At 45.1% G+C, this 25,525-nt stretch overlaps 1 protein-coding gene across 1 annotated transcript; it reads right to left on the minus strand.

Moving 5' to 3' along the window:
• Positions 1-129: 129 nt before the first annotated feature.
• LOC124037967 (myc-associated zinc finger protein-like) lies at positions 130-14,487 on the minus strand. Its single transcript, XM_046353280.1, has 7 exons — positions 13,418-14,487; positions 12,709-12,859; positions 4,908-5,275; positions 4,477-4,745; positions 2,376-2,439; positions 1,570-1,741; positions 130-1,390 (listed from the first exon to the last, which is right to left on the minus strand). The coding sequence occupies exons 1-7, from the start codon at positions 13,448-13,450 to the stop codon at positions 1,065-1,067; spliced, it is 1,383 nt and encodes a 460-aa protein (XP_046209236.1). The 5' UTR covers positions 13,451-14,487; the 3' UTR covers positions 130-1,064.
• Positions 14,488-25,525: the final 11,038 nt, after the last annotated feature.

Raw genomic sequence — 25,525 nt, forward strand, 5'->3', positions numbered from 1 at the left:
GATTATCATAAAATAAATATTAATAGTTCAATAATAATTACATTTTTCTCCATTCAGAGAAATACTAATTTTCTATTCTACTGCATCTCTGATGTTAGATGCTGTACATGTTCACAGATCAAGTGCATATAGGTTATACATACTACGGCTTTAATACAGTGACGTTAATAACAGAGATTCTACACCAACAGATAAACAGTCAAGAATACAGTCTCACAAAAACGTGTCACAAAAGTACAAATACTTTCCAGACCAATGCATTTTTGAGAGAATAAAAAAAATCAGAGCATCCAGAGTAATAACAAGATCATAAAAGCAAAGAAAGATGAGCATTCAGTGGCCAAATATACAAATAAATACCCATTTGATGCCACCTGTCTATCAGTCATAGGGTAAAGTTACATGGTGATGATATATTTCTGATGAAAAGGCAACAGTCCTTTCTTGGAGACAGTTCATTTGAAAAAGCTAAAAGCCATTGTAGGATCACAGCTCATACTGCGTCTGGGTGAACATATATTGTATAATCAATATTGCCAAGGAAAATAAATGGCGATGTATTTGTAAAATCCCAAACATTGTTATGGGAGTTTGTGTTCTGTGTGAATGGAAAAGTGGCATTTTGCACCGGAAAACGTTATTTCGTTCAGTAGAATTTCATTGATTTTTTTTTTTTTAAACGGGGATTCCATGGTCTCTCCTTTCCTCCCCTTTCTCGTATCCACCAATGGCAGTTGAGAAAGTGACTGTTGCATAAACAGCAACATTTTAAATAGGATCAAATACAAAGGGGACCTGGTTTGCAGCAAACATTGGCCTTCATAACATACATAGATAGACATCCACTGGAGGGTAAATGCCCCTATATGCTGATCCTGGGTCAGTTTTTCAGTTTCCCCACTAATGGTTAAGGTTAGGATTGGGGGAGGGGAAGCTGATCCTACATCTGTACTAAGGGGAAACTTCACCCCAGAGCCCCATCCACTCCTCTCTCCTGACTGCAGTTTCCACGAAACCCCTCTACCTCCATCCCCTCTCCCCCTTCCCTCCAATGGGCCTGGCTGCTAGCTGAGAGAATGGGGTGCGATGCTGGAGCAGTCAGTGACCAGCAGGCCCACGGTTGAGCTGCCTGACAGAGACACGGCCACAGCCATGGTACCGGTCTCCGCGAGGCTACTGCTGGGCTCGCCCTGGACCTGGGTGACGGCGTGGGTGCCCATGTGGCCCTGGAGCTGGGTGGGTGTCTTGCACTGCACCCCACACAGTTGGCACAGCAGCACCCCGCCGGCACCGGCCCCGCCAAACATGCCCCGTGTCCCGCCGCTCTCCTTCCACTCCTGGCCATGGTGTTTCTGAGCGTGGACACGCAGGTAGGTGAGGGTGGTGAAGCCTGGAGGGAGATGAGAGGGAGGAAGAGAGAGGGAGGGAGAGCATTGAGAAATAAGAAAGGTTGAGGAACAAAAGATAAGGACATGAGGAATGAGAGAGGGATAACTGTAACCACCTCTGTTACACAGGTATTCTACTCTCCTTTCACACATTTATAAAATTACATGGAAGTCCACTCACTGCGGTTGCAGAGGTGGCAGGCATGGTGCTGTGATTGGTTGTGGACCCTCATGTGATCGGTGATGTAGGCGGCAGAGAGGAGCTTGCCACAGATGTGGCACGGCACCTTCTCCTCATGGCGAATCAGGTGGGCACGGAGACGGTCCCTCGTGGCGAAGGCAGACGTGCAGGTCTGTGTAGTGCGTGCGTGCGCGCCCGCACACACACACACACACACACAAAACCATTAGTGTATCTTGGGCATTTGGAAATGTTGCTTTGCCATTATATTTTAGAAGTTAGGCAGATCAATGTCATTACATTGCCTATAAAACAATTCATACAGTGTATACAGGGACATACAACAGGAAACAAGGTTGAAAATAGAGAGAAAGGACAAGGCAAGAGTTAAAATGTCATCCCCCACGAATTAGGCAGTTTCGCGCAGATAGGTCATTCGGTGCCAGAGTTAAGTTTTTCACAAAATAGTGTAAAATCCATCATGGCGGACCTTATGGGTCCCTGAGTAAAATGTGATCCTTGTGAGGAAGGACCTATGTACCGAATGTCATGACTTTAGGTCAAACAGGTTGAGGGGAGTGACCTTTCAAAGTTAGCTGGTTATAGTGCCACCATCTGGCCATTCAGTGATCAGTAAATTACTGATCTTTATGGCAAGACCCATCTGAGATATCGCGTGTGACTGACTTACTAACAAACAGACAAACGGACCGAGAGAGATTCATCGTGGGGGTCAAAAATATATGCAGAGAGTAGAAAAAGAGAGAGTGATAGAGTTAAAGTGAGTTAAAAAAAAAGAGGATTACCGGGCACTTGAAGGGTCTCTCAGTGGAGTGCACCTGTCTGACGTGACTGTTGAGGTGGTCGGGTCTGGAACAGACAGGAGAAGGGACTAAGACCCCACGTGTGTTTTATCGGTAATTTCTCGTCGATAGTGCTACCCATGCACTACAGACGTCAGTTAGAACTGAATTCTATCAGAACTCCAGACTAGTTTCAGTTTTTTTATTTTTTATTATGTTTTCTACATTGTAGAATAATAGTGAAGACAAACTATAAACACATATGGAATCATGTAGTAACCGAAAAAAAAGTGCTCAACAAATCTATGTATATTTTAGATTTTAGATTCTTTAAAGTAGCCACCCTTTGCCTTGATGACAGCTTTGTACACTCTTGGCATTCTCTCAACCAGCTTCACCTGGAATGCCTTTCCAACAGTCTTGAAGAAGTTCCCACATATGCTGAGCATTTGTTGGCTGCTTTTCCTTGACTCTGCGGTCCAAGTCATCCCAAACCATTGAGGTTGTGTGATTGTAGAGGCCAGGTCATCTGATGCAGCACTCCATCACTCTCCTTCTTGGTCAAATGACCCTTACACAGCCTGGAGGTGTGTTGGGTCATTGTCCTGTTGAAAAACAAATGATAGTGCCACTAAGCACAAACCAGATGGGATGGCTTATCGCTGCAGAATGCTGTGGTAGCCATGCTTGTCAGTCTGCCTTGAATTAAAATAAATCACAGTGTCACCAGCAAAGCATCCCCACACCATCACACCACCTCCATGCTTCACAGTGGGAACCACACATTGCGGAGATCATCCGTTCACCTACTCTGCGTCTCACAAAGGCACGTGGTTGGAACAAAAAATCTCAAATGTGGACTCAGATCAAAGGACAGATTTCCACTGGTCTAATGTCCATTGCTCATGTTTCTTGGCCCAAGCAAGTCTCTTATTCTTATTGGTGTACTTTAGTAGTGGTTTCTTTGCAGCAATTTGATCACAAAAGCCTGATTCATGCAGTCTCCTCTGAACAGTTGATGTTGAGATGTGTCTGTTACTTGAACTCTGAAGCATTTATTTGGGCTGCAATTTCTGAGGATGGTAAATTTAATGAACTTATCCTCTGCAGCAGAGGTAACTCTGGTTCTTCCTTTCCTGTGGCGGTCTTCATGAGAGCCAGTTTCATAATAGCACTTGATGGTTTTTGCGACTGCACTTGAAGAAACTTTCAAAGGTCTTTAAATTTTCCCGATTGACTGACATTCATGTCTTAAAGTAATGATGGATTGTCATTTCTTGCCATAATATGGACTTTGTCTTTTACCAAATAGGGCCATCTTCTGTTATACACCTCTACCTTGTAACAAAAGAATTGACTGGCTCAAACACATTGAGGAAAGAAATTCCACAAAGTAACTTTTAACAAGGCACACTTGTTAATTGAGTTGCATTCCAGGTGACTACCTCATGAATCAAATCAAAGTTTATTTGTCACGTGCGGCGAATACAACAGGTGTAGTAGACCTTACAGTGAAATGCTTACTTACAGGCTCTAACCAATGGTGAGACAAAAAAAGGTATGTGTGTGTGTGTGTGTAGGTAGGTAAGTAAAGAAATAAAACAGTAAAAAGACATTTGAAAAAAGAGTAGCAAGACTATATACCTGTTAGTCAGGCTTATTGAGGTAGAATGTACATGTAGGTATTGTTAAAGTGACTATGCATATATGATGAACAGAGAGTAGCAGAAGCGTAAAAAGAGGGATTGGCGGGTGGTGGGACACAATGCAGATAGCCCGGTTAGCCAATGTGCAGGAAGCTGGTTGAGAGAATGCCAAGTGTGCAAAGCTGTCAACAATGCAAGGGGTGCAACTTTGAAGAATCTCAAATATATTTTGATTTGTTTAACACTTTTTTGCTTACTACATGATTCCATATGTGTTACTTAATAGTTTTGATGCCTTCACTATTATTCTACAATGTAGAAAATAGTAAAAATAAAGAAAAACCCTGGAATGAGTCGGTGTGTCCAAACCTTTGACTGGAATTGTATGTGCATGTGTGTATACTTGTCTCACAATTGAACCCCCACCCCCACCCCCACCCAGTCATACCCCTTCTCACCGTGAGAATCCCTTGGCGCAGTGGGGGCAGACATAAGGTTTCTCCACCCCTCCTTGGTGTGAGCGTACATGGTAGCTCATGCGGTCTTTCCTCTTGAAGCGCTGCTGGCAGATGGGGCAGTGGTAGGGCTTTTCGTCCGAGTGGGAAAGCCGGTGGCGGTTCAGGTGGTACACATCTCGGAAGGCCTTCCCACAGGCCTCACACGCATGGTTCTTCCTCACCTGGTTGGGGCTAGGGTTGGGGTTGGGTTGAGGCCCCAGGTTCTGGTTCTAGGTTTGATGAGAAGAAAGGGACAGTTGGCTAGTGCTGGCTGTGGGGTCAGTGTAGCTACTCTGTTACATTGCACAATAAAGTAGACGAGGAAAGAGGGAAAGGCAAAGGGAGCAACAAATTATTCTTCAATAATTATGACAAAACAGGCACCAACCAACCTGTACCATTGTCCCAGCAACCACAACTGCAGCTTGGAGCACCTGGGGCGCAGCCATGGTGACGGTAGCTGGGGCAATGGACACCACAACAGGTTGGCCCTCCTGGTTTCCAAGTGGGGAGGGTTGGGGGAGGGATTCTGCGGGAGGAGGATAAGAGGGCAGAGAAAGGTGGAGGAGGGAGAGAGGAATTGTTTGCCGCCCCCCTCCTCCTCCCTTGCTCCCGTCCTCCCTCTCTCTGGCTGCTCGGTCCTTCATTTTGATGCCAGTGTGCACCGACTGATGGCGCCGGAGGTTGTAGTTGTTTTTAAACTGCTTGTTACATGTGTTGCAGATGTGTGTCGGCCGGCCAGGCTTGGAGACGGCCTTCTCTAAAGGAGAGAGGGAAGAGAGAGAAAGAGAGAGGTGAAAGGGAAAGAGGGAAAACAAAAGGGTGAGAGAAGGGGACTCCTGAAAGGGAACTAAGGGTAGAGGAGTTTGTGGGTTGGATTCCTACATGGGCCCCACATACTGAATAAGTAAGCTAGGTCCAAGAGGCCTCTAAACAGCTTCTACCCCCAAGCCATAAGACTCCTGAACATCTAATGGCTACCCAGACTATTTGAATTGCCCCCCACCCCATCTTTTTTACACTGCTGTTATATTATTATCTATGCACAGCCACTTATAACTCTACCTACATGTACATATTACCTCAATTACCCCAACTAACGCGGTGCTCCCGCACATTAACTCTGTACTGGTATATAGCCTCTCTATTGATATTTTACTCCTGCTCTTGAATTATTTGTTACTTTTATTTCTTTTTTTTGTAGGTATTTTACTTAAAACTGCATTGCTGGTTAAGGGATTGTAAGTAAGCATTTCACTGAAGGGTCTACATTCGGCGCATGTGACAAATAAAATTTGATTTGAAATGTTTTGTAGCCTTTTTGTCCCATTTCAACAGAAGTACATGAACTTAGCTAGCTTTCGCCAGTTGATGTACCATCAGAGAGCTAGCTTGTCAAAAATAGGTATTATTTTTGCCTCATTCACATTAGACCTGAATCAAACTATGAAACCAGCGGCCAAATGATTGAAGACTGATAATGCTGATTTTTTTTTTTTGTAGAATGTGAGTTTTTATTAAGAGTCAGTATAGCAATGTAATGTTTTTGATTTGTCAGTTTCCCTAGCTAATTCCCTACTTTTAAAACTGACACCATAATAAACAGCTCTACAGGCTTTACTGTCATGGTGCACCATCAGAACAGAACACTATGATCATCATGTCTTAGCAGGATCAGATGGCGATAGCTGTCCCAGTAGGGTCAGACCGCCAGGAAAGACCAGTCTACAGAGCTCAGGTGAATTTTGCAGTATATTAACAACATCAGTGAATGATACAAAGTTCCATCTTGAGTTGATGGGTAGACCTACAAGAGCTACAGGGCAGCATTTTAAGATTAAGGTTACAGTCTGGGATCTGGGAATAATGGTCATTTCAATTATTGAACCATTGATTCTATTCTTGGATAATATAAAGTATAAATGTACGCCAAGGTAATTCAATGTCATGGCTCATCTTAGGAGGATCAGATGGTGACAGGTCTCAGCGGGGTCAGGCAGTCAGGGAAGACCCGTGTGTGACGGAGCTGAGGTGAATTTTAGCAGATACAACACTTGATTCTCTCTGTGCAGCAAACCCTGGACAAGCCAGAAGCTTCAAAGATCGAAACTGTTTTAAGGCAGTCTGACAAACCTCCAAAGTTGATTTCCAAACTGTAACAAGGGTTGATTGAGGCTTTTCCTGACGACACAAAGCATGTAAAACAAAAAATGTGAGAAAGACCTGGTAGAAGATATTGATAATGATGAATGGATACAGATGTGTTTGAATGCACGGTCATGTTCATATCATCTTAGACATAAATTATTGCAGAGTAAGACCATCCATAGAACATACTAGATACCAGTGTAACTGAATACCATGCACTCAGAAATGTCCTTCCTCAGCAGGATGTGTAAAACACAAAAGGGGACATATTTGCATATGTTATGGTCTTGTGAAGGCTGGCTGAATTCCGGCAGAATATGTATTTTATCTCAGCATGTCTACAGATTCTCCCTTCTCTCTGTTTTTGTTTGCTTGGAAATGTTGATACTGGAGACTGTTATCAAATGAAACTGTGTAACTAAGCATCTAAGAAATACATTGCCATTAATAAAGTTATTAAAATGTTTCTTTATTGAATATTTAAAACATGCAGTGAAGCCGCTCAACAACTACATCACATTAGTCATCTAACAGACTCCCACCCAGAGCGACACACAGAAGCAACCAGGGTCAACGTCCTGCTCAAGGGCAGGTCGACAGATCTCCCACAAGGTCAAAAACGGGAATCCCAACCAGTGACCCATCAGTAACCGGCCAAAGCTCCCAATTTCCAGTCCACCAGCCCTCCAAGATCCCCCTCCCCCCTCAGTTCCCCAAGAGCTGCCCCTCAACCATTCGAGACCCCCCCCCCCCCCCCCAACAGTCCCCAGAGAAAAAGTATAATAATAATAATAAACACTCCCCACCCCCAAGACCCCCCACCCCATGCACCTACAACCAACAAAATGAAACAGAAAATAACAATGTAAAAAACAAAAGAAATCAAGGACAACAAAAATCATAACAGCAAAGCCAACTGAATATGTTTGAGTGCATGTATGGCACTATTTATTTAATGATCTATTTATGTGTGTGTGTCCATGTGTGCATTTGAATGAGAGTGTGCTCATATGCATGTGTACAAACACTTGCACGTCATTGCTATTCATTGGAAGGTTGGTTATCCACAATGTCACAATGGATGGCAGAAATGTCAAGTTTGTATCACTAGATTTATTCCAATTTTAATGATATACTGGGCAACTTTCATTAGGTCTGCATGCCATATATGGAATACAGTATGACAAAACGAGACTATTGAAAACATGCCCACGTCAGGGGAGATACCTATTTAGGCAATTTTTAGCTGCTGGATGGCTCAGTCCTCGCCCTAGGGGTCGACCGTCCAGTGGGTTGCCACTCTGGGCTTGGCATAACACACCCAAAACCAATAATGAATGGGTCATATTGTATTGTATAGAAATTCAGGAAATTAGCTTTAGATGCCCCCGAAAAATATGGGGGAGGACCCCCAGACCCTCCGCCGGGTTTTTCCCCCCCACTTCTAAAACTAAAGTCGTGCCCCTGGTTAAAGGGACCACCCATACGTAGAATGTATGCACACATGACTGTAAGTCGCTTTGGATAAAAGCGTCTGCTAAATGGCATATATTATTATATATTATTAAAGTAATGAAATACCAAGAAAATTGTCAAGTTCCTTAAATGTGCTAAGAATGTTCCAAAGCCAAGCAACTATCCTGCACCATTCCCAGAAAGCTGTGGGAAGGTTACATGCAAAATAACCACAGGCCAAAAAATATATGGTTCTCAGAACATTATGTGCATGCTGGGCAGAAACTAGAATCTAGCATTGTTGTACTGCTCTCACCATCACAGATGTAGACGATCCACTCATTTTAAAAATTAAATTTCTTTATCTTTTTATCTCTCTCACAACTTCTCTCTCTCTAGTCTCTCTCAACCTCTCTCTCTCTAGTCTCTCTCAACCTCTCTCTCTCTAGTCTCTCTCTCAACCTCTCTAGTCTCTCTCTCAACCTCTCTCACAACCTCTCTCTCTAGTCTCTCTCACAACCTCTCTCTCTAGTCTCTCTCACAACCTCTCTCTCTAGTCTCTCTCACAACCTCTCTCTCTCTAGTCTCTCTCACAACCTCTCTCTCTCTAGTCTCTCTCACAACCTCTCTCTCTCTAGTCTCTCTCACAACCTCTCTCTCTCTAGTCTCTCTCAACCTCTCTCTCTCTAGTCTCTCTCAACCTCTCTAGTCTCTCTCTCAACCTCTCTAGTCTCTCTCTCAACCTCTCTCACAACCTCTCTCTCTAGTCTCTCTCACAACCTCTCTCTCTAGTCTCTCTCACAACCTCTCTCTCTCTAGTCTCTCTCACAACCTCTCTCTCTCTCGTCTCTCTCACAACCTCTCTCTCTCGTCTCTCTCACAACCTCTCTCTCTCTCACAACCTCTCTCTCTCTCACAACCTCTCTCTCTCTCACAACCTCTCTCTCTCTCACAACCTCTCTCTCTCTCACAACCTCTCTCTCTCTCACAACCTCTCTCTCTCTCACAACCTCTCTCTCTCTCACAACCTCTCTCTCTCTCACAACCTCTCTCTCTCTCACAACCTCTCTCTCTCTCACAACCTCTCTCTCTCTCTCTCTCGTCTCTCTCACAACCTCTCTCTCTCTCACAACCTCTCTCTCTCTCACAACCTCTCTCTCTCTCACAACCTCTCGTCTCTCTCACAACCTCTCGTCTCTCTCACAACCTCTCGTCTCTCTCACAACCTCTCGTCTCTCTCACAACCTCTCGTCTCTCTCACAACCTCTCGTCTCTCTCACAACCTCTCGTCTCTCTCACAACCTCTCGTCTCTCTCACAACCTCTCGTCTCTCTCACAACCTCTCGTCTCTCTCACAACCTCTCGTCTCTCTCACAACCTCTCGTCTCTCTCACAACCTCTCGTCTCTCTCACAACCTCTCGTCTCTCTCACAACCTCTCGTCTCTCTCACAACCTCTCTCTCTCTCACAACCTCTCTCTCTCACAACCTCTCTCTCTCACAACCTCTCTCACAACCTCTCTCTCTCGTCTCTCTCACAACCTCTCTCTCTCTCACAACCTCTCTCTCTCTCACAACCTCTCGTCTCTCTCTCTCGTCTCTCTCACAACCTCTCTCTCTCTCACAACCTCTCGTCTCTCTCTCGTCTCTCTCACAACCTCTCTCTCTCTCACAACCTCTCGTCTCTCACAACCTCTCGTCTCTCTCACAACCTCTCTCTCTCTCACAACCTCTCTCTCTCACAACCTCTCTCTCTCTCACAACCTCTCTCTCTCTCACAACCTCTCTCTCTCTCACAACCTCTCTCTCTCTCACAACCTCTCGTCTCTCTCACAACCTCTCTCTCTCTCACAACCTCTCTCTCTCTCACAACCTCTCTCTCTCTCACAACCTCTCTCTCTCTCACAACCTCTCTCTCTCGTCTCTCTCACAACCTCTCTCTCTCTCGTCTCTCTCACAACCTCTCTCTCTCTCGTCTCTCTCACAACCTCCCTCTCTCGTCTCTCTCACAACCTCCCTCTCTCGTCTCTCTCACAACCTCTCTCTCTCTCACAACCTCCCTCTCTCGTCTCTCTCACAACCTCTCTCTCTCTCACAACCTCCCTCTCTCGTCTCTCTCACAACCTCTCTCTCTCTCACAACCTCTCGTCTCTCTCACAACCTCTCTCTCTCTCACAACCTCTCTCACAACCTCTCTCACAACCTCTCTCTCTCTCACAACCTCTCGTCTCTCTCTCTCGTCTCTCTCTCTCGTCTCTCTCACAACCTCTCGTCTCTCTCACAACCTCTCTCTCTCTCTCACAACCTCTCTCTCTCTCACAACCTCTCTCACAACCTCTCTCTCTCTCACAACCTCTCGTCTCTCTCTCTCGTCTCTCTCACAACCTCTCGTCTCTCTCACAACCTCTCGTCTCTCTCACAACCTCTCGTCTCTCTCACAACCTCTCGTCTCTCTCACAACCTCTCGTCTCTCTCACAACCTCTCGTCTCTCTCACAACCTCTCGTCTCTCTCACAACCTCTCTCTCTCTCACAACCTCTCGTCTCTCTCACAACCTCTCTCTCTCTCACAACCTCTCTCTCTCTCACAACCTCTCTCTCTCTCACAACCTCTCGTCTCTCTCACAACCTCTCGTCTCTCTCACAACCTCTCTCTCTCTCACAACCTCTCTCTCTCTCTCTCACAACCTCTCTCTCTCTCGTCTCTCTCACAACCTCCCTCTCTCTCGTCTCTCTCACAACCTCCCTCTCTCTCGTCTCTCTCACAACCTCTCTCTCTCTCGTCTCTCTCACAACCTCCCTCTCTCTCCTCTCTCACAACCTCCCTCTCTCGTCTCTCTCACAACCTCCCTCTCTCGTCTCTCTCACAACCTCCCTCTCTCGTCTCTCTCACAACCTCCCTCTCTCGTCTCTCTCACAACCTCCCTCTCTCTCTCTCTCACAACCTCCCTCTCTCTCCTCTCTCACAACCTCCCTCTCTCGTCTCTCTCACAACCTCCCTCTCTCGTCTCTCTCACAACCTCCCTCTCGTCTCTCTCACAACCTCCTCTCTCTCTCTCTCACAACCTCCCTCTCGTCTCTCTCACAACCTCCTCTCTCGTCTCTCTCACAACCTCTCTCTCTCACAACCTCCCTCTCTCGTCTCTCTCACAACCTCCCTCTCTCGTCTCTCTCACAACCTCTCTCTCTCACAACCTCCCTCTCTCGTCTCTCTCACAACCTCTCTCTCTCTCACAACCTCCCTCTCTCTCCTCTCTCACAACCTCCCTCTCTCGTCTCTCTCACAACCTCCCTCTCTCGTCTCTCTCACAACCTCCCTCTCTCGTCTCTCTCACAACCTCCCTCTCTCGTCTCTCTCACAACCTCCCTCTCTCGTCTCTCTCACAACCTCCCTCTCTCGTCTCTCTCACAACCTCTCTCTCTCTCACAACCTCCCTCTCTCGTCTCTCTCACAACCTCCCTCTCTCGTCTCTCTCACAACCTCTCTCTCTCTCACAACCTCCCTCTCTCGTCTCTCTCACAACCTCTCTCTCTCTCACAACCTCCCTCTCTCGTCTCTCTCACAACCTCCCTCTCTCGTCTCTCTCACAACCTCTCTCTCTCTCACAACCTCTCGTCTCTCTCACAACCTCTCTCTCTCTCACAACCTCTCTCACAACCTCTCGTCTCTCTCACAACCTCTCTCTCTCTCACAACCTCTCTCACAACCTCTCTCTCTCTCACAACCTCTCTCTCTCTCACAACCTCTCTCACAACCTCTCTCTCTCTCACAACCTCTCTCACAACCTCTCTCTCTCTCACAACCTCTCTCACAACCTCTCTCTCTCTCACAACCTCTCTCTCTCTCACAACCTCTCTCACAACCTCTCTCTCTCTCACAACCTCTCTCTCTCTCGTCTCTCTCACAACCTCTCGTCTCTCTCACAACCTCTCGTCTCTCTCACAACCTCTCGTCTCTCTCACAACCTCTCGTCTCTCTCACAACCTCTCGTCTCTCTCACAACCTCTCGTCTCTCTCACAACCTCTCGTCTCTCTCACAACCTCTCGTCTCTCTCTCTCTCTCATATGCAACAGACACAGTTAGTGTGAAAAGGACATTGTTTCCTGAGGTAAGAAATCCCATGGTTCATGGTGGGGCTGAAGAGATATCGGGAAAAAAAAAGAGGACATCAAGGTGCAGCAGCTGTGACTCTTGACAACAAGAAAACCTCTCTCTGCCCCTCCACCCCCCTCCTATCTAGTTGTTTATTGGGGATTCCATGTGTTTATTGAATTGGAATAATATTGAATAAACAGTGGTCCTCTGTGGCTCAGTCAGTAGAGCATGTAGCTTGCAATGCCAGGATTCAATTTCCGCTGGGACCACGCAGACACAAAATGTATGTATGTCGCTTTGGTTAAAAGTGTCTCATAAATGGCATATATTATTATTCTAATATTATTATAGACTGTGTAGAATTGATCAATTGAGTAAATTGTACCTGATCCTGGCTGTGTCTCAAATGGCACCCCCGACCCTATTCCAAACACAATGCACCACTTTAGTAGTGTAAGGATTGTGCCTTTTGGGACACAAGACCTGCATTCTCACCAGGCAATGGCTCTTCATTCAGGGCAGCTGTGTCCACTGTGGATGGGGGAGGGGCTATATGCTCTGTAGGGGGGCTCTGGGCAGAGCCAGTCATGTCCGGAAGCAGCTCTGATTGGAGGGCTGTCTCAGACTGGGTGTGTGAGAGAGGAGTCTGGGGAAATGAGAGCAATAATTAGCTGCTGAGAACTTGAAAGTGGGATACCTAGTCAGTTGTACAACTAAATACATTCAAATGAAATGTGTCTTCTGAATTTAACCCCTCTGAATCAACATTTACATCTTCCACGCCCAGGGTGTGTGAGAGAGGAGTCTGGGGAAATGGGTTAACTGCCTTGCTCAGGGGCAGAACAACAGATTTTTACCTTGTCAGCTCTGGGATTCGATCCAGCAACCTTTCGGTTACTGGCCCAATGTGCTAACCACTAGGCTACCTGAAATACACATCAATGCCACCTTTGACCCCAGTCAGCACACAGACACACACACAAGCTCTTACTCTTGCCCTCATACGCAGTACTACAACAAATCTGTAAGGGGCACAGTTGACAAGCTGTCAGTTTAAAAATGATATGACACCACAAACATAATAAGCATGTGTATGATCCCAGGATCCCAAGTGCATTCACTTCTGCAGCCATAGTACTCTGATGAGAGAGACACTAAACAGAATTTGTATCTATTTCTCTGACACACACACAAACAAACTTACCTGAAACAGAAAATTACTCCAAGAAGAATCCATTTTGAAGCAAGATGATGTCAGATACTTTTATTCCAGGTGTCAAAACTAGAAATATATATCCCCCTGAGATTCGGGGCCAACCAACCATAGGCTGGGGCCAACTGATGAATCACTCCACCTGCCGTAATAGCCTACCTCGTTCCTCTCTGCAGTTTTAAATATCAAAAGGTGAATATTTCTGTGTGGAAGTTTAAATCGCGGTGCATTCCATAAAATAAATTATTATTTAAGTTGAATGATCAATTTTGAAAGGCTGTCAGTTATATGCCAATATTATATGACAGTAATGATGTTCGACTAAAATGTTGTTATATGGTGTGGGGACGAAAGGATGCAACATGACTAAAATGCGACAAAATGGTTGATGCATGCTTTTAATGATGCATTTACAATGCAATTTACATTGTATATTTATATTATAGCCAAAGGAAAATTATATTCTCAAATCGATGCATAAATTACGTTATTGAAAATAAGGAAAAATATATCAAAAGTAATAATAAGTCCGCAGTTGTTTGTAAATGCGTGGAGGAAGAGTCATTTATTTCGATAGCTCCGAGAGGCCAAAGCGGTGGTGGATTCCAAAGCCTCGGTGTTGCGTAAAATCGTGTCCCTAGCTAGAGAGTCCCTGATCGGCCGCAATCCAAGCTTCGCCTCGGCTTTTCAAACGAGAGGATGACATCTTTCTTTTTTTCTATTTCTCTCTCCCTCCCACCCTCGCTGTCTTTCTTCCTTTTATTTTTTTTTTTAAATATCTTCCCTCTCCCCTCTCTATCTATCCCCCGCCGCCGTGTCCCCTGTTTAAAGGGAAAGTATTTTGTGTAGCCTATGCACCCTCCTCTCTGTTCTCGTCTCCTCCGTGGCGTAAGCTGTTTTCAATAGACCCGTGCATCCGCCTTCTTGCCTCCGTCAGTTCGGCCGACAGAAATACCTATTTAATCAACAGCTAGTAATGCAATAGAATTGCCCAACTCCAAACTTACATATCACAACATCCTTATAGTGAGATAATATTGAGAATTACCCAACTAGCTGACATCAAGAGAAACGTATGAGCGCAATAAAACAAGATCACACGCATCTTAAAGGTAAATATACACGCTGCAGGTGCAACAGCTTCATAGCAATAGGAATATATACAGTTGAAGTCGGAAGTTTACATACACCTTAGCCAAATACATTTACACTCAGTTTTTCACAATTCCTGACATTTAATCCAAGTAAAAATGACCTGTTTTAGGTCAGTTAGGATCACCACTGTATTTTAAGAATGTGAAATGTCAGAATAATAGTAGAGAGAATGATTTATTTCAACTTTGATTTCTTTCATCACATTCCCAGTGGGTCAGAGGTTTACATACATTCAATTAGTATTTGGTAGCATTTCCTTTAAATTGTTTAACTTGAGTCAAACGTTTCGGGTAGCCTTCCACAAGCGTCCCACAATAAATTGGGCGAATTTTGGTCCATTCCTCCTGATAGAGTTGGTGTAACTGAGTCAGGTGTGTAGGCCTCCATGCTCGCACACACTTTTTCAGTTCTGCCGATAAATGTTCTATAGGATTAAGGTCAGGGATTTGTGATGGCCACTCCAATACCTTGACTGTGTTGTCCTTAAGCCATTTTGCCACAACTTTGGAAGTATGCTTGGGGTCATTGTCCATTTGGAAGACTCATTTGAGACCAAGCTTTAACTTCCTGACTGATGTCTTGAGATGTTGCTTCAATATATCCACAATTTTCCTACCTCATGATGCCATCTATTTTGCGAAGTGCACCAGTCCCTCCTGCAGCAAAGCACCCCCACAACATGATGCTGCCACCCCCTGTGCTTCACAGTTGGGATGGTGTTCTTGGGCTTGCAAGCCTCCCCCTTTTTCCTCCAAACATAACAATGGTCATTATGGCCAAACAATTCTATTTTTGTTTCATCAGACCAGAGGACATTTCTCCAAAAAGTACAATCTTTGTCCCCATGTGCAGCTGCAAACCGTAGTCTGGCTTTTTTTATGGCAGTTTTGGAGCAGTGGCTTCTTCCTTGCTGAGCGGCCTTTCAGGTTATGTCGATATAGGACTCGTTTTACTGTGGATACAGATAATTTTGTACCTGTTTCCTCCAGCATCTTCACAAGGTCCTTTGCTGTTGTTCTGGGATTGATTTGGACTTTTCGCACCAAAGTACGTTCATCTCTAGAAGACAGAATGCGTCTCCTTCCTGAGCGGTATAACGGCTACATGGTCCCATGGTGTTTATACTTGCATATATTTTTTGTACAGATGAATGTGGTACCTTCAGGCGTTTCAAAATTGCTCCCAAGGATGAACCAGACTTGTGGAGGTCTACAATTTTTTTTCAGAGGTCTTGGCTGATTTCATTTGATTTTCCCATGATGTCAAGCAAAGAGGCACTGAGTTTGAAGGTAGGCCTTGAAATACATCCACAGGTACACCTCCAATTGACTCAAATGATGTCAATTAGCGTATCAGAAGCTTCTAAAGCCATTACATAATTTTCTGGAATTTTCCAAGCTGTTTAAAGGCAGTCAACTTAGTGTATGTAAAACGTCTGACCCACTGGAATTGTGATAGATTGTTTCACTTATAATTCACTATCTGTACACAGTTTTTGGAAAAATGACTTGTGTCATGCACACAGTAGATGTCCTAACCGACTTGCCAAAACTATAGTTTGTTAACAAGACATTGGTGGAGTGGTTGAAAAACTAGTTAATGACTCCAACCTAAGTGTATGTAAACTTCTGACTTCAACTGTACATCAAAATAACAAAAAAAAAATGTTTTCAATAGATTGTTAAGGCTAGAATAAACCACATTGAGGTTGGCTAATGCTCCAGAGATATTTCTTACTCCTCTCTGCATCTCTGTCTGTATAAGAAAGCTGCTGCGAATTTGACTATTGTAGGAGAGTTACAATGGTTATTCCATTAAACGTTAAATTGCTGGAACAGTACACAAGGCAGAACAGAACACATCCAGGTTAATGGTCAGTGGCCCAAGACCAGTTCAGACAGAAGGTGGAATCAGATCGCTATGATCTCCAGAAACTTAATTTTCAGTTTATATTTTCATTTGTTGCGCTACTAGTACTGCCTATTGATGTTTAGGAGGCAGCTACAGTAGATGGAAGATACCATCTTCTGTTTTTATTTCATTTTATCTGATTTATCTCATCCTTCCTGTTTGACCCTGTCCGGGGGGTGTCCTCGGATGGGGCCACAGTGTCTCCTGACCCCTCCTGTCTCAGCCTCCAGTATTTATGCTGCAGTAGTTTATGTGTCGGGGGGCTAGGATCAGTTTGTTATATCTGGAGTACTACTCCTGTCCTATTCGGTGTCCTGTGTGAATCTAAGTGTGCGTTCTCTAATTCTCTCCTTCCCTCTTTCTTTCTCTCTCACGGAGGACCTGAGCCCTAGGACCATGCCCCAGGACTACCTGACATGATGACTCCTTGCTGTCCCCAGTCCACCTGGCCGTGCTGCTGCTCCAGTTTCAACTGTTCTGCCTTATTATTATTCGACCATGCTGGTCATTTATGAACATTTGAACATCTTGGCCATGTTCTGTTATAATCTCCACCCTGCACAGCCAGAAGAGGACTGGCCACCCCACATATGCTCTCTCTAATTCTCTCTTTCTTTCTTTCTCTCTCGGAGGACCTGAGCCCTAGGACCATGCTCCAGGACTACCTGACATGATGACTCCTTGCTGTCCCCAGTCCACCTGACCGTGCTGCTGCTCCAGTTTCAACTGTTCTGCCTTATTATTATTCGACCATGCTGGTCATTTATGAAGATTTGAACATCTTGGCCATGTTCTGTTATAATCTCCACCCGGCACAGCCAGAAGAGGACTGGCCACCCCACATAGCCTGGTTCCTCTCTAGGTTTCTTCCTAGGTTTTGGCCTTTCTAGGGAGTTTTTCCTAGCCACCGTGCTTCTACACCTGCATCGCTTGCTGTTTGGGGTTTTAGGCTGGGTTTCTATACAGCACTTTGAGATATCAGCTGATGTACGAAGGGCTATATAAATAAATTTGATTTGAATGTATTTTATTTAATCTGGGTGCTTACATCACCTGCTAGCACCATGGTACTACTCGTAGCCCCCTTTCTTCTCAGTCCCTGAAAACACTGAGCGAGAAAGAACAACTTGTGCATTGAAGACTCATGTGCTCCTGTTCTGTCTTTTCATAATATTATTGCAGAGTTACATAAAAGCCCCAAAAGACAGCCTTGGTGTCGCTCTTCATTTCTTGGTGGTTCTGTGATAAATCCAATGAGTGTACAAAACAATAGGAACAATGTTCTTTCCATGACATAGACTGACCAGGTGAATCCAGGTGAAAGCTATGATACCTTATAGATGTCACTTGTTAAATCCAGTTCAATCAGTGTAGATCAATGGCAGGAGGCAGGTTATATAAGGATTTTAAACCTTTCTAGGGCAGGCGTTCCACTAGCGGAACCCCTTGACATCATTCCACTGAAAAGGAAATACATTTTTTTTAAATATGTAACTTTCACACATTAACAAGTCCAATACAGCAAATGAAAGATAAACATCTTGTTAATCTACCCATCGTGTCCGATTTCAAAAATGCTTTACAGCGAAAGCACAACATATGATTATGTTAGGTCATAGCCAAGTCAAAAAAACAGCCATTTTTCCAGACAAAGATAGGAGTCACAAAAAGCAGAAATATAGATCAAACTAATCACTAACCTTTGATGATCTACATCAGATGACACTCATAGGACATCATGTTACACAATAAATGTATGTTTTGTTCGATAATGTGCATATTTATATCCAAGATTCTCAGTTTACATTGGCGCCTTACGTGCAGTAACGTTTTGATTCCAAAACATCCGGCGATTTTGCAGAAATACTCATTATAAACATTGATAAAAGATACAACTGTTATTCACAGAATTAAAGATAGACTTCTCCTTAATGCAACCGCTGTGTCAGATTTCAAAAAAACTTTACAGAAAAAGCATAATCTGAGAACGGCGCTCAGAGCCCAATCCAGCCCGAGAAATATTTGCCATTTTGGAGTCAACAGAAGTTAGAAATAACACCATAAATATTCACTTACCTTTGATGATCTTCATCAGAAGGCACTCCCAGGAATCCCAGTTTGACAATAAATGACTGATTTGTTCCATAAAGTCAATCATTTATGTACAAATAGCCACTTGTTGTTAGCGTGTTCAGCCCAGTAATCCATCTTCATGAGGCGCAGGCATTTCGTCCAGACAAAAACTCGAAAAGTTCCATTACAATCCTTTAGAAACATGTCAAACAATGTATTGAATCAATCTTTAGGATGTTTTTAACATAAAACATCAATATTGTTCCAACCGGAGAATTCCTATGTCTGAAGAAAAGCACTGGAACGAGAGGTAACTCTGTCCGGAGCGTGCGTCATGAGACCAAGGCACTCTGCAAGATCACTCACTCAGAAGTCTCATGAGCCCCTCCTTTATAGTAGAATCCTCATTCAAGTTTCTAAAGATGGTTGACATCTAGTGGATGCAATATCCCACTGAGGCTAGGAAACACGGTCACCACCGATAAATCCACGATTATCGAAAACTTCAATAAGCATTTCTCAACGGCTGGCCATGCCTTCCGCCTGGCTACTCCAACCTCGGCCAACAGCTCCGCCCCCCCCGCAGCTCCTCGCCCAAGCCTCTCCAGGTTCTCCTTTACCCAAATCAAGATAGCAGATGTTCTGAAAGAGCTCCAAAACCTGGACCCGTACAAATCAGCTGGGCTTGACAATCTGGACCCTCTATTTCTGAAACTATCCGCCGCCATTGTCGCAACCCCTATTACCAGCCTGTTCAACCTCTCATTTCGTCCGAGATCCCCAAGGATTGGAAAGCTGCCGCAGTCACCCCCCTCTTCAAAGGGGGAGACACCCTGGACCCAAACTGTTACAGACCTATATCCATCCTGCCCTGCCTATCTCAGGTCTTCGAAAGCCAAGTCAACAAACAGGTCACTGAAAATCTCGAATCCCACCGTACCTTCTCCGCTGTGCAATCTGGTTTCCGAGCCGGTCACGGGTGCACCTCAGCCACACTCAAGGTACTAAACGACATCATAACCCCCATCGATAAAAGTCAGTACTGTGCAGCCGTCTTCATCGACCTTGCCAAGGCCTTCGACTCTGTCAATCACCATATTCTTATCGGCAGACTCAGTAGCCTTGGTTTTTCGGATGACTGCCTTGCCTGGTTTACCAATTACTTTGCAGACAGAGTTCAGTGTGTCAAATCGGAGGGCATGCTGTCCGGTCCTCTGGCAGTCTATGGGGGTGCCACAGGGTTCAATTCTCGGGCCAACTCTTTTCTCTGTATATATCAATGATGTTGCTCTTGCTGCGGGCGATTCCCTGATCCACCTCTACGCAGACGACACCATTCTATATACTTTCGGCTCGTCATTAGACACTGTGCTATCTAACCTCCAAAGAGCTTCAATGCCATACAACACTCCTTCCGTGGCCTCCAACTGCTCTTAAACGCTAGTAAAACCAAATGCATGCTTTTCAACCGATCGCTGCCTGCACCCGCATGCCCGACTAGCATCACCACCCTGGATGGTTCCGACCTTGAATATGTGGACATCTATAAGTACCTAGGTGTCTGGCTAGACTGCAAACTATCCTTCCAGACTCATATCAAACATCTCCAATCGAAAATCAAATCAAGAGTCGGCTTTCTATTCCGCAACAAAGCCTCCTTCACTCACGCCGCCAAGCTTACCCTAGTAAAACTGACTATCCTACCGATCCTCGACTTCGGCGATGTCATCTACAAAATGGCTTCCAACACTCTACTCAGCAAACTGGATGCAGTAGATCACAGTGCCATCCGTTTTGTCAATAAAGCACCTTATACCACCCACCACTGCGACTTGTATGCTCTAGTCGGCTGGCCCTCGCTACATATTCGTCGCCAGACCCACTGGCTCCAGGTCATCTACAAGTCCATGCTAGGTAAAGCTCCGCCTTATCTCAGTTCACTGGTCACGATGGCAACACCCATGCGTAGCACACGCTCCAGCAGGTGTATCTCATTGATCATCCCTAAAGCCAACACCTCATTTGGCCGCCTTTCATTCCAGTACTCTGCTGCCTGTGACTGGAACAAATTGCAAAAATCGCTGAAGTTGGAGACTTTTATCTCCCTCACCAACTTCAAACATCAGCTATCTGAGCAGCTAACCGATCGCTGCAGCTGTACATAGTCTATTGGTAAATAGCCCACCCATTTTCACCTACCTCATCCCCATACTGTTTTATTTATTTACTTTTCTACTCTTTTGCACACCAATATCTCTACCTGTACATGACCATCTGATCATTTATCACTCCAGTGTTAATATGCAAAATTTTAATTATTCGCCTACCTCATGCCTTTTGCACACATTGTATATAGACTCCCCCTTTTTTTCTACTGTGTTATTGACTTGTTAATTGTTTACTCCATGTGTAACTCTGTGTTGTCTGTTCACACTGCTATGCTTTATCTTGGCCAGGTCGCAGTTGCAAATGAGAACTTGTTCTCAACTAGCCTACCTGGTTAAATAAAGGTGAACAAAATAAAATACAAAAAAAGTGTATAAAGAAGGGCCCACCATCCAAAAGACATCCAGCCAACTTGACACAACAGTGGAGTCAACATGGACCAGCAGCCCTGGGGAACGCTTTCGTCACTTTGTAGAGTCCATGCCCCGACGAATTGAGGCTGGTCTGCTGTGCGAATTTGCTGGATATTGGCGGGAACTGGAACATGCTGTCGTGCACGTCGACCCAGAGCATCCCAAACGTGCTCAATTGGTAACATGTCTGGTGAGTATGCAGGCTGTGAAAGAACAGACGATTTCAGTTTCCAGGAATTGTGTACAGATTCTTGTGACATGGGGCCGTGCATTATCATGCTGAAACATGAACTGATTGCGGTGGATGAATGGCACGACAATGGGTGTCAGGATCTCATCACAGTATCTCTGTGCAGTTAAACTGTAATCGTGTTCTTTTTACATAGTTTAAACCTGTCCATACCATAACCCCACCGCCACTATGGGGCACTCTGTACACAACGCCATACATGTGTTCTGCGATTGTGAGGCCAGTTGGACCTACTGCCAAATTCTCTAAAACAACATTGGAGAAAGAAATTAACATTGCATTTCTCTGGCAACAGCTCTGGTGGACATTCCTGCAGTTGGCATGCCAATTGCACGCTCCCTCAAAATTTGAGACATCTGGTGTACCTGTGTAATTATCATGCTGTTTAACCAGCTTCTTGATATTCCACACCTGTCAGGTGATCTCAGTCCAGTCCTGGACCTGGGAGATGGGGGGGGGGCGCAGGAATGGTAAGTTCTGTAGGAGGTGGTCCCCAGTGTGAACTGTTCCAGCTCAGTGCGTCTCCTCTGTAGCTCAGTGATTTCAAGCTTCAGCTCTTCGATACACTCTAGTCTACCTCTCTGCACTTTTCTTCTTCTCATTTATAAAATGTAGTTAGCCTGGCTTCTCTCAATGGAGCACACGAGAGCAGTTAAGACCTGCACGCCATCTGCTATGTCAAATTAAATCAAATTTTATGTATCACATTTCCCCAAAACAACAGTGAAATGCTTACTTACAAGTCTTTAACCAACAATGCAGCTTTAAGAAAATACCTAAAAGAAGTAAGAAAATAACAATAGCGAGGCTATATACAGTGGGTACCGGTACAGAGTCAATGTGCAGGGGCACCGGTTAGTCGAGGTAATATGTACATGTTGGTAGAGTTATTAAAGTGACTATGCATAGATAATAACAGAGAGTCGCAGCAGCGTAGAAGGGGAGGGGGGGGCAATGGTCTGGGTAGTAATTTGATTGGATGTTCAGGAGTCTTATGGCTTGGGGGTAGAAGCTTTTTAGAAGCCTCTTGGACCTAGACTTGGTACCGGTTGCCACGCCGTAGCAGAGAGAACAGTCTATGACTAGGTTGTCTAGAGTCTGACAATTTCTAGGTCCTTCCTCTGACACCGCCTGGTATAGAGGTCTTGGATGGCAGAAAGCTTGGCCCCGGTGATGTACTGGGCTGTACGCACTACCCTCTGTAGTGCCTTGCAGTCGGTGGCCGAGCATTTGCCATACCAGGCCGTGATGAAACCCGATGCTCTCGATGGTGCAGCTGTAGAACCTTTTGAGGATCTGAGGACCCATGCCAAATCTTTCCAGTCTCCTGAGGAGGAATAGGTTGTGTTTTGCCCGATTCACAACTGTGTTGGTGTGCTTGGACTATGTTCGTTTGTTGGTGATGTGGACACCAAGGAGCTTGAAGCTCTCAACCTGCTCCACTACAGCCCGTCGATGAGAATGGGGGCGTGCTCGGTCCTCCTTTTCCCGTAGTCCACAATCATCTCCTTTGTCTTGATCACGTTGAGGGAATGGTTGTTGTCCTTGCACCACATGGTCAGGTCTCTGACCTCCTCACTATAGGCCGTCTTGTCATTGATCAGGCCTGCCACTGTTGTGTCATTGGCAAACGATGTTGGAGTCGTGCCTGGCCGTGCAGTCATGAGTGAACAGGTGGGCAGGCCCATCAAGAAGTCCAGGATCCAGTTGCAGAAGGAGGTGTTTAGTCCCATGGTCCTTAGCTTAGTGATGAGCTTTGAGGGCACTATGGTGTTGACCGCTAAGCTGTAGTCAATGCAATAGCATTCTCACATAGGTGTTCCTTTTGTCCAGGTGTGAAAGGGCAGTGTGGAGTGCAATAGAGATTGCATCATCAGTGGATCTGTTGGGGTGGTATGCAAATTGGAGTGGGTCTAGGGTTATTGGGATAATGTTGTTGATGTGAGCCATGACCAGCCTTTCAAAGCACTTCATGGCTACAGATGTGAGTGCTACGTGGTCGGTAGTCATTTAGGAAGGTTACCTTAATGTTCTTGGGCAGAGGGACTTTGGTAGTCTGCTTGAAACATGTTGGTATTTCAGACTCAAACAGGCAAATGTTGAAAATGCTAGTGAATACACTTGCCAGTTGGTCAGCACATGCGCAGAGTACCTGACTTGGTAATCCGTCTGGCTCTGCGGCCTTGTGAATGTGGACCTGTTTAAAGGTCTTGCTCACATCGGCTGCGGTGAGCGTGATCACACAGTTGTCTGGAAAAGCTGATGCTCTCATGCATGTTTCAGTGTTACTTGCTTCAAAGTGAGCATAGAAGTTATTTTGCTCATCTGGTAGGCTTGTGTCACTGGGCAGCTCTCGGCTGTGCTTCCCTTTGTAGTCTGTAATAGTTTGCAAGCCCTACCACATCCAACGAGCGCCAGAGCCGGTATGGTACGATTTGATCTTATGCCTGTATTGACGCTTTGCTTGTAAGTCGCTTTGGATAAAAGCGTCTGCTAAATGGCATATATTATTATTATTATTATTATTATTGATGGTTTGTCGGAGGGCATTGCGGGATTTCTTATAAGCTTCCGGGTTAGAGTCCCCCGCCTTGAAAGGGGCAGCTCTACCCTTTAGCTCAGTGCGGATGTTGCCTGTAATCCATAGCTTCTGGTTGGGGTATGTATGTACGGTCACTGTGGGGACGACGACATCAATGCATTTATTAATGAAGCCAGTGACTGATGTGGTGTACTCCTCAATGCCATCGGATGAATCCCATGAACATATTCCAGTCTGTGCTAGCAAAACAGTCCTGTAGTTTAGCATTTACTTCATCTGACAACTTAAAAAAAAAATTGTAAGCAGGAATCAGGAGGATAGAATTATGGTCAGATTTGCCAAATGGAGGGCAGAGGAGAGCTTTGTAAGCATCTCTGCGTGTGGAGTAAAGGTGGTCTAGAGTTATTTTCCCTTTGGTTGCACATTTAACATGCTGATAGAAATGAGGTCAAACTGATTTAAGTTTCCCTGCATTAAAGTCCCCGGCCACTAGGAGCTCCTCCTCTGGATGAACGTTCTCCTGTTTTCTTTTGAAATGAAAATGAAATATAAGTTGGTAGGATATACCTGCTTGTAGTTCGTCCAATTTATTTTCCAGCGATTGTACGTTGGCCAATAGTATGGATGGCAAAGGCAGATTAACCACTCATCGCCTGATCCTCACAAGGCACCCCGATATCCTTCCGCTAAATCGCCGTCTCTTTCTCCTGCGAATGACGGGGACGAGGGCCTGTTCAAGTGTCTGGAATAAATCCCTCTCGTCCGACTCATTAAAGAAAAATTCTACATCCAATTCAAGGTGAGTAATCGCTGTTCTGATGTCCAGAAGCTCTTTTCAGTCAAGAGACGGTAGCAGCAACATTATATACAAAATAAGTTACAAACAATGCGAAAAAACTAACAAAATAGCACGGTTGGTTAAGAGCTAATAAAATGGCAGCCATCCTCTCCGGCGCCATTATAGTTCTGTGTCTCTGTTGCTGAGCTCTACAGAGTGTTTGAGCTCCTCAACCTTCAGCTGTCGCTCCTGGGTCATCTTCTGTACCTGTACTTCAAGCTGAGCCCTCCTTTCTCCATACTTTTCCTAGAGGGACGGTGTGTTGAGCCTTGTAGTGTGTCTCAGTGCAGAACTGACTCACATATGCCTACAGAACATCTCCAGGAATCTGTCATGCTTCTTATACACATCCTGTCATCCAGGCTCTCCATGGGGTCGATCAGCATGTGTCTCTTCAGGGCTGAGGCTGCAGTTGAGTCACACAGAAAGAGGTTAGGCACACCAGGAAAGAAATAAGTCCCTCGCGCTTTGTCCCTGTGCAGAAATCACAGGCCACTTCTCCAGACTTAATAGGGTGCTGGCCTGGGCTGCTGGTAGCTTTCCCTGAAATAAAACTAATCAACACAACACTCCTATCAAAAGTAATTTTACACAGTGGACACTGGCACATGTAATTGCTATCCCAGTACTTTCTGTTGCAGGTCTTGCAGAAGTTGTGGTGACTGGCTCAGTGAACACATCCAGATAGATAGAGCACTGGAACTGCTCTTCAGACAGCAGACTGCTGCAGGAAGCCATGTCTAGACAGAGA

The sequence above is a fragment of the Oncorhynchus gorbuscha genome, linkage group LG06, assembly GCF_021184085.1.
Source record: "Oncorhynchus gorbuscha isolate QuinsamMale2020 ecotype Even-year linkage group LG06, OgorEven_v1.0, whole genome shotgun sequence".
Lineage (NCBI taxonomy): Eukaryota > Metazoa > Chordata > Actinopteri > Salmoniformes > Salmonidae > Oncorhynchus > Oncorhynchus gorbuscha.